A 9,934-nucleotide genomic window follows, 5' to 3' on the forward strand; every position below is an offset into this window, starting at 1 on the left:
CGGGCTGCAGGCACCTTTGGAATTCTGGCACAGGGTAGTGAATGCAACCACAGAACGGCTGCCACAAGAGGCACAGCCAGTCACAAAACGGTGGGGAGTGAGCTCGTGTATAACTCTAACTTTTCTACATTTCAGGCAGAAGCTGTGTTTAACAGGATGCTTTCTAAAACGAGCATATTGTTTTAAAACATTCCCTTGCTTACATACAGCTTACCTTCAGTCATGCAGTGAAGCTTTTCGTGCTGTGGTGAGCAGCCGCTACTGAAGCAACTGTTCAAAAAAATCTGCACAGCCAATTGGGAGCCCTGCTGGGCAAATGCCTCACCTGGCCCCGCCCACTTTCTGAAAACACTTGGCAGGTGCCTGGAAAGGCCCCATGTTGGGGATCTCTGCCTTAGGCAGCTTGTTGTTCATCTTCTCCTTTTGATCCTGCACTGGCGCATCGCTCATCGGATATCTTATGCTATAGGAATACATTGCTTTTATTCTGAAACCTGCCTTGCGTCTTAGCAAGAAAGGTGGGCTCTAAATAAACCAAATACGTTAACTGGAGCCATTTGTTCAGCCCAATGAAAGGAAAACGTGTTTCTAATAGAGTTTTATTTATTTCCAGTCTCTCCTTTATAGGAACATCAATATTAAACACATTGCAGCAGCAGTTAGGAAGCAAAGGCTAGGGCAGTTAAAAGCAGAAGACTTTTGGGGGCGACCCACAGCATGGACAGCGCTGGATCTGAGAAATGCAGAATGGACAGAATAACCCCTAGAAGATCAGCTCGGTTGCTGGTTCCTGGAGCCGGCCCTTCTTCTAGTTCCCCATGGAGCTGGATGCAGCTGGTCTACACCGGTCCATAGAATCGGCGGTAAGCTTCTTCGAAGCCAATCTGGTCAGCCAGTTCGTCACAGGCGACGCTCAGCTCACAGATCTCTCGATGACTTTCAAGGGGTGAGGCAACATCTGGAACTGCAACGGCAGCGGCCCTACAGGAGAGCAGGAGTGTGGTGAGCAGTGTTCCCTCTAAGCTGAGTTACTGTGAGCTAGCTCACAGTTTTTTAGCCTCTGGCTCACACATTTTTGTCTCCGCTCAGGAAGGAGGGCTCCAGAGCAAACCAATTTATGCAGCAGCCAAATCGCTCGCTCACAACTTTAATGGCAGTAGCTCACAAAGTAGAGTTTTTGCTCACAAGACTCCACAGCTTAGAGGGAACATTGGTGGTGAGTCGGTCTTCTCTTAACTGCCAGTGGGGCTGACACCCGATTAGGAAAACATTCGCTGAGAAACTGTGCCGCGCGCGGACTGAATGTGCACAAATGTCCAGTTCTGTGTTTTAACTTTTCCCCACAGGAGTGAATGGGGACCAGAGAATGAAGGAGCGGGGGCAGTAAGGGCTGCATTGGGGTGGAAGCCAAATTGGTTTTCTGGTGACACTGAGAATCAAGCCTGCTCCTAGCTGCCTATTCCTGCCCCTTCATCACCGTAGTCCCCTCCCATATTCTGGACCGCGGAGTCACACTGCACTGTGACGGACTATTGGGACTTGGTTTTTATGTATAAAAGGAGCTGCGGTGGCTCAAGTGGTTAAGACGCTGAACTGCAGGCTGTGGAAGGTCAGTAGTTCAGCAGTTCGAGACCCGGGTGCCGCATGATGGAGTAAGCTCCTGTCTCTAGTTCCAGCTCCTGCCAACCTAGCAGTTCGAAAGCAAGAAATTGCAAGTAGATAAATAGGTACCACTTCGGTGGGAAGGTAACAGTGTTCCGTGCGCCTTGGTGTTTAGTCATGCCAGCCACATGACCACGGAAACGTCTTCGGACAGTGCTGGCTCTTCGGCTTTGAAATGGAGATGAGCACCGCAACCCTAGAGTCGGATTTGACTGGCTTTCGAGCAAGGGAACCTTTACCTTTACCCTTTTATGTATACAGGTAGTGCTCACAATGGAGAAAAGGGATTTCTTGTTGCTTGCCATGTTTCTCTTTGTCCGTATTTCTCTTCGTTCTCTTGCAAAAATATGCAAGTATTCAAATGTGTGTTAACCTTCCTTTTTTCTGGCTACCAATTTATTTCTGGCTGCCAGTTCTTCCCAGACTACACCCCCTAACTGAACAGTGCTGGAGAGCTTTTTCTCAGCAATCCTCTGAATAGCTGCCTTTGGGATCCCTGCTGCTCTTGGGATCTGGCTGGCTTTCAGCTCTCTGAGGTCCAATATTTGGGGACTGCTGGAACCGTCTTCAAATTTACTGGAGAGCCCTCCCCCCCCCCTTAGGATGTTGCATGCTGACACTTACCCTTGAGGACTCCCTGGCTGTCTCTTCACAATTGCTGCACTGTCACGTCTGGAGATGAAAGCTGCCAAGGGGAAGAATCAGGTGGTTACTGCCAAGAAAGGGTTCGCAGCTCATAGAGAGTTGGAAGGGACCTCCGGGGTCATCTCTTCCAACCACCTGCACAATGCAGGAAATTCACAACTACCTCCCCTCCACACCCTCAGTGACCCCTGCTCCATGCCCAGAAGATGGCAAAAACGCCCTCCACGATCCCTGGCCAATGGGGTTGCCAGACCCCCAGTCCGGGCGGGGGTTCCCCCAATTGTTCAGGCTGACTGGCAAGCGAAATCCTGCCCCAAAACAGGGACATCTCATGGCGACATCCCTGATGCGATGTCATGCAGAAGTGACGTCATCACGTTGGGTTTAAGGGCAAAAGAGAGCAAAACTCTATGGTATAACCATAAAGTTTTGCACAAACTAGAGCATCGCCGTGCGATGTCCCCAACATGATGATGTTTTTTTTTACTTGCCCAGATTGGGCACACAAAAAAACAAAAAACAAAAAATGATGATGTCACTTCCATGTGACATCATTGTGTAGGGCAGTGATGGAGAGCCTTTTAGAGACCGAGTGCCCTAACTGCGATCCAAACCCCACTTATTTATTGCGAAGTGCCAACATGGCAATTTAACCTGAATGCTGAGGTTTTACTTTAGAAAAAACAACTCATACATTAACTTAAGATGATCTAAACAAAGTAAGGAAAGCAATCCCAAATTCTTTCATTGACTTAAAATTATTTGGCAAAGAATTCCACACTTTAATGACGGTCTGGGCCTGGCTGGAGCGATGGAACGCGTGCCCACAGAGAGGGCTCTGAGTGCCACCTCTGGCACCCGTGCCATAGGTTTGCCACCACTGGTGTAGGGGATGTCACCGTGCAATGTCACTCTTTGGAGGCAGAACCCTACCTCCTCCTAGACCCCTCCTTCCCATCCCCTGCTGGTGTGTCCTTGGTGCCTGGCAACTCTGCTGGTCAAACTGGCCTGGAGAAAAATTGCTTCCTGATCCTCAAGTGGCGATTTGCAGTGTTTAAGAAAGGGCCACAAGAACTAAGCACTGATGCAGCCCTTCCAGCCCTCCCTCTCACGATCTGCCTAAAGTTCACAGAATCAGCATTGCTGTCAAATGGCCATCTAGCCGCTGCTTGAAAACCTCGAAAGAAGGAGACCCCAACCACCCCAAAAGATTACCACTTTGATTAGCTTCCAGTTAGTGATGATTTTGAGTGATGTTTTAGCCCCCCCCCCCATTTGGACCTCATGGATCTGTTCTGCTAACAGAAACCTTCTGCTGATAGAGCAAGCCTCCTTGTGAGGGTGGAAGATGCCACCATTAGAAGAATTTGACCTCCATGTGCATGACAAGAAAATTAATTTTTAGATGTCATGGTCTTATGGGAATACAAGGGGCGGGACCCGCGATACTCGCGGGGGGAGGGACCTCCACACAGGAGGCAGAGGAGGAAGCAGCAGGAGGAGGTAAGTTCCCCCCATCCTGCCAGTTCCTCCCCCGTCTCCTCCACCACCACCGCCGCTCGAGCTCCCCCCTTGCCTTCCACCCCGCTTCGAAGCGAGGCGCTGCTCTCTTCCCCCCCCAAGCGGCGGCGGCGGCGAGGGAGTTCGCAGAGCATCCCCTGCGCATGCGCGGGGGACGCTTTGTCACTTTTGGGGGGATTTAAGTATCCCCCCGGTATTTTTTCCAGGTTTTTAGATTTTTGTGCACACCTGGGGACTGCCCCAAGTGTGCACAAAAATCTCCCTCTCCCCCAGGTGCCCCCGATGCGCGGATTTAGGTATCCGCACGCACGGGGGCGACTTCGCTATTAGTATATAGATGCTTAATTCTATACGAATCTTTATTTTTTTTAAAAAAACCAAAAGATAAAAATTGCCTTTTGAGATATATCAGTCACCACCCTAAACATATTAGGAATAATTTACCATTTAGCCAATTCGTATGACTCATAAGAAATTTCTTAAATATTTATGACTTTCAAAAGAGAAACTTCCTTTCTTAAGCTCAATTTAGCTACTATGGGCTATCCAATTTGCTTTTTATAGTCTGCTTATTTAAAAGCTTTGACAGCAGATAAGAAGAAATTACTCATGAAGAAAGGGAAAATTGAATGTGATAGGATTATATGTAGTCTTATAACAATGTAAGTGTGAATCTAAAGAATATTTGTTAAAAAATGGTATTTGCTAGAGAGCATCCTCATGTGAGAAGAAACCCATGATTGCTTTTAAGAGAACTAAGAATTTGAGGGAATATCTAGTTCAAGGATCCCCAACCTTTTTGAGCCTGTGAGCATGTCTGGAATTATGACACAGGGTGGTGGGTGCAACCACAAAATGGCTGCCACACAAGACGAAGCCAACCACACAATGTCAAAGAGTAAGGTGAAGAAGAAGAAGAAGAAAAAGAAGAAGAAGAAGAGGCGGCGGCAGCAGCTGCAGAGATTGGATTTATACCCGGCCCTTCACTACTCAAAGGAGTCTCAGAGCGGTTTACAATCTCCTTTCTCTTCCCCTCCCCACAACAGACACCCCGTGAGGAAGGGGGGCTGAGAGAGCTCTGAGAGAACTGCTCATGAGAGAACAGCTCTGAGAGAACTTGTGACTGACCCAAGCAGCTGCCTGTGGAGGAGTAGGGAATCGAACCCAGTTCTCCCAGATTAGAGTCCACTGCTCTTAACCACTACATCAAACTGGCTCTTGGCCAATCAGAAGCCCTGCTGGGCAAAAGCCACATTTTGTCCCTCCCATGTTCTAAAAACACTGGTTGGGTACCAGGAAAGGTGCTGTTGGACAACATGGCCATGTTGGAGACCCCTGATCTAGTTCATAGTAACACTCATAAATCCGTTAGTCATCAAGGAGTTTTATCAGGCACTATTCTTCCCCAGGGACATTTTCCCTGTGGAAATTGTAATTGCTGTAAGTTAACATGCAATATGAAGTATTTCACCAGTCCTTTAGATAAGAAAAAACATATACTAAAGGATTTTACAGGAGATATATCTATAGATATATATTTTGTTGTTCAGTCGCACAGTCGAGTCCGACTCTTCGCGACCCCATGGACCAGTTCCCGCCAGGCCCTCCTGTCTTCCGTCGTCCTCTGAAGTTGGCTCAATTTCATAGTTATATATCACATATATAAAATCCAATGCCCCTGTAATACACTTTATTTTGGAAAAACAACAAGGAATCTAAGAATACACATAGAAGAATGTAAAAGTAATATTAAACTGAAGAAAACAAGTGCTCCACTGGCTAAACCCTTTACTGAAAATAATCATGATCCCCCTGACTTTCCTTTTTGTGTGATGTAGAAGAAGAAGAAGAGAAGAAGTGATTAGATTTACACCCCGCCCTTCACTTGGAGTCTCAGAGCGGCTTACAAACTCCTTTCCCTCCCCCTCCCCACAACAGGCACCCTGTGAGGTAGGTGGGGCTGAGAGAGCTCTAACAGAAACTGCTCTTTTTCAAGGACAGCTCTTATCAGAACTACGGCTTGCCTAAGGTCATCCAGCAGGTGCAAGTGGAGGAGTGGGGAATCAAACCCGGTTCTCCCAGATTAGAGTCCTCACACTTAACCACTACACCAAGCAAGTAAACATTAACTTGTCAAAATCAGAGACTACTGCTGAACAAAGAAGCAGAATGGATTATGAGACTCCAGACCCTGGCCCCTAAACAGTTAAATTTGTCTCTGGAATTGTATGTGTAAAATGTTAAACAGAGGTATTGCATCATCTAAATACTGATATATTCTAAATGGTCCTTCCATTTGGTAATAGCTACAGATCTTGTACTCTTGTTGAAGGAACAGTGAATGTCTACCAGGTTTGTAACATTCATCTAGGCAGAAGAAAGATTCTTTTAAAATTGAGCCAAATCGGTTGGGTGCTGGACAGTCTTTCTGTCTTCTCGGTCTTACGCATGGGGAGGTTCCTCCCCCCCCCCCTGTTCTCCTTCACACAATCATAAGGACAGAATAATTTCTTAGCGGTTATATACTTAACGGCTTGTTATTGGGTTGATATTAAATTGTACAAATTGCAATCTGGTTTTCAAGCAAATATTTATTTACTTACATAATTTTAACTAAATAACCACTGTTAGATAACCATGAGAACTCAGGATCGTATTTGTATAGTATATTACAGATTCCCCTGAAGAAGCCTGTTGGCAAAATTCATAGGGAATTTGAGTGGAGTAACAAAATATCTTTTCCCCTTTACTTGTACCATTGGCTTTGGCCTTACTTTTATCTCTTTGTGACTGAGGCAGTCGCTATTTTAATTTCTCCTCACAAAGATAACGAGAGAACAAAAGTCAAGCCCAGCGGCACCTTTAAGACCAACAGTGTTTTATTCCAGGTATAAGCTTTCGTGTGCACGCACACTTCTTGGGATACATTGAAATGGAAGTTGCCAGTCCATACATATAGGTAGTGAGCAGCAAATTAGCCTACAGCAGAATAAAGGTGTTTAACAGATGCAAGGACCAAACTGGGAAAACAGGCTTAGTTTATACGGTCACCATTTGTTTGGGTTTAATTCCCGGGGGGGGGGGGGCACATAGCGAAGGAAATAAATATTTCACAATTGGAGATCAATGGGCAGATGTACCCTTCTTAACTGTGGGACGCTGAGAGTAATTAACTGGAACACCTTCTGATTTTCTGCCAAGGAATAGTACAACCCTCCTTAATTTTGCAACAGTTTTTTTACTTGAATTCTTTGCCAGTACAAAATTTGGCATCTCAGGCCACTGAATGTGAGATTTCGGGGGCAGAAACTCAGCACACTCACTCCAGAATGTAAACTGGGAGCCCAGCGCAGGTGGGGTTAGACAAGGATACCAGAAGGATGTGACCTTTTGCAGCACGAACAGCAGGAGAGTGCTGAAGGACCATCTAGCCCAGCATCCTGTGTCTGCAGTGGCCCACCAGATCCCTCAGAGAAGTCCACCACAAGCAGGGCATGAAAGCCTTAGCCCCTCTCCCTTGGTCTCCTCCCCAGCATCTGGCATTCGAACTGACTACCTCCGAAACCGAAGGTTCCATTTGGCCAGTGGGGCTAACTGATAGACCGCCAGTTTCTCTAATTGCCTTTTAGAGCCCTCTGCTGGGCTTCTGGGGAGAGACAGCAGCAGCCTCAGAGTGAGCAAATCTTTTTCAAGCATTCCCCCCACTTTCTTAGAAGCAAGACAATGGTACCGGGGAGACCACTGACCTTCAGAGCTGGGCGAGTCGTTGGAGTGAGCCCAGTCGTCTGCAGAAAAGAGAAACAAACAAGAATGTAACAATCCCAATCCATGTTGTGATTTAAAAGAAGGGCAGCAGCGCAATGTTCCCTCTAAGCTGTGGAGTCCCGTGAGCAGAAATTCTACTTTGTGAGCTACTGGCATTAAAGTTGTGAGCAGGTAGTTTGGCTGCTGCATAAAATTAGTTTGCTCTGGAGCCATCTTTCCTGAGCTAAGACAAAAATGTGTGAGCCGGAGGCTAAAAAACTGTGAGCTAGCTCACACTAACTCAGCTTAGAGGGAACACTGGCAGCAGGTACACCACGTGAATAGGCAGGGGGCAGGGTTGCCTGCTGCTGCAATTGATCTCCAGGTGACCCAGATCAGCTCCTCTGGAGAAAACGGCCGCTTTGGAGGATGGACTCTATGGCATGGTACCCTGCTGGAGTGCCTCCCCTCCCCAAACCCTGCCCTCCCCGGGGTCCTCCTCCAAAATCTCCAGGTATTTCCTAACTCAGAGTTGGCAAACCTACCAGTTTGAGTACTAGATCTGGATTCCAGCGTGCTGGGAATCTCTTTACTTAATATATATATAATTTATTTTATTTTATTATTTCGATTTATATCCCGCCCTTCCCGCAAGTGGGCTCCAGATGGGTCACAACAATAGATTCCAATACAATCTTAAAACAATTCAGTTGATAAATATCAAATATTAAATCAATACAATAAAAAAACAGTTAAAAACAGTTAATAGTGGGCAGTGCAGCGATTTCAATTTCAGTTCCTACGGCCGGGAATGAATGGGCTGAAGCCGAGCCATAAAGGTCTCCTTAATAGTAGCTTGCTGCCATGGCAACAGGGAGGCCGGCTGGTAGACGCCCACTGCCTCAACCTGGCAGAAGAGCTCCGTTTTGCAGGCCTTGCAGAACTGTACTAGGTCCCACAGGGCCCTGATCTCGTTTGGGAGCGTGTTCCACCAGGCCGGGGCCAGGGCCGAAAAAGCCATGGCCCTGGTCGAGGCTAGGCGAACGTCTTTCAGGCCGGGAATAACCCACAGACGGTTCTCCATAGAGCGCAAGGCTCTCCCAGGCACATCTAGGGAGAGGTGGTCCCTTAGATGTGTCCCTTAGCTATATCACTAGCCCTCGTGACTCTGAGGATAGGTTTAGAAGCAAGGGTCGGGGCCGATGCCTGCTGGAATTGCAGCAGAAGAGGTGGGTCAAGACTGGGAAGAATAAGTGGAAGAATCGGGAATGAGGGACAGCCTTTGGACAGGAAAGCGAGACCAGTCTGAGATTTTGAGAACAATCCTAAACAGGTCTAAAAAGGTAAAGGTTCCCTTGCTCGAAAGCCAGTCGAATCCGACTCTAGGGTTGCGGTGCTCATCTCCGTTTCAAAGCCGAAGAGCCAGCGCTGTCTAAAGAAGTTTCTGTGGTCATGTGGCCGGCATGACTAAACACCAAGGCGCACGGAACGCTATTACCTTCCCACCGAAGTGGTACCTATTTATCTACTTGCAATTTCTTGCTCTCGAACTGCTAGGTTGGCAGGAGCTGGAACTAGAGACGGGAGCTCACTGACCTTCCACAGGTCTACTCAGATATATTTAATAGGATTTACTCCCAGGAAGCTGTTCATAGGATTGCGTGAACAACCTGTGGATTGTGCCAGCTACCCCCTCCTTCATATGCACAGGTACGGTCCTGGACATACGAAGCAGCCTTATGCCGAATCTGACCATTGATCCACCTAAGCTCTGACATGCAGGGGGGTAGGGGTGTCTTCAAGACACATAGTATGGTTCCTGTTCCCCGAGATCTTTTAAACTGGAGGTGCTGGGGACCGAACCCAGGACTTTCTGCATGCAAGGCAGGTGCCCTTCCACAGAGCCATGGCCTCTCTGCACAGACTTGAGAAGAAAAGGCAGCAATGTGCACAAGAATCTGATGGCATCAGCAGCCCCGCAGATTATCCCAAACCTAGAAATGTGATGACTCCTGCACCTCCTCTTACCTCCGTGGCAAAGGCACAGCGTCACTGCCGCCAACAGGCACACCAGAGTTAGCGTACGCATGCTGGCTGGTGCTCGCAAGTGGATCTTCTCGGCAGGTCTGAAGATGCTGGCTCGTTTGGCTGGTCGTTCCTGTTCCCCCTCCTGAAATTCTGCTCACCATTTATATCTTTCTAGAAACCCGTGGTTTGGCAAGCCGGGGGCAACGCTCAAATCCCTCTCCTGTTTGCTGTAACCACAGGAGCAGCAGGTCACCGAGGCGGCTGCCAGATCTATTTTGGAGCCCATCTGCTGGGGAGGAAGGGAGCCAGCTCCAAGAGGCAGCTGTGGCTTATG

The 9,934-nt window shown here is 47.7% G+C and overlaps 1 protein-coding gene across 1 annotated transcript; it reads right to left on the reverse strand.

Annotated features, from left to right (window-relative positions):
• Positions 1 to 631: 631 nt before the first annotated feature.
• BGLAP (bone gamma-carboxyglutamate (gla) protein) lies at positions 632 to 9,729 on the reverse strand. Its single transcript, XM_015420293.1, has 4 exons — positions 9,601 to 9,729; positions 7,575 to 7,613; positions 2,287 to 2,347; positions 632 to 981 (listed from the first exon to the last, which is right to left on the reverse strand). Exons 1-4 carry the CDS (start codon positions 9,659 to 9,661, stop codon positions 840 to 842), a joined length of 303 nt encoding a protein of 100 aa, XP_015275779.1. The 5' UTR covers positions 9,662 to 9,729; the 3' UTR covers positions 632 to 839.
• Positions 9,730 to 9,934: the final 205 nt, after the last annotated feature.

Source organism: Gekko japonicus, unplaced genomic scaffold, assembly GCF_001447785.1.
Source record: "Gekko japonicus isolate JY-2015 unplaced genomic scaffold, Gekko_japonicus_V1.1 scaffold306, whole genome shotgun sequence".
NCBI lineage: Eukaryota > Metazoa > Chordata > Lepidosauria > Squamata > Gekkonidae > Gekko > Gekko japonicus.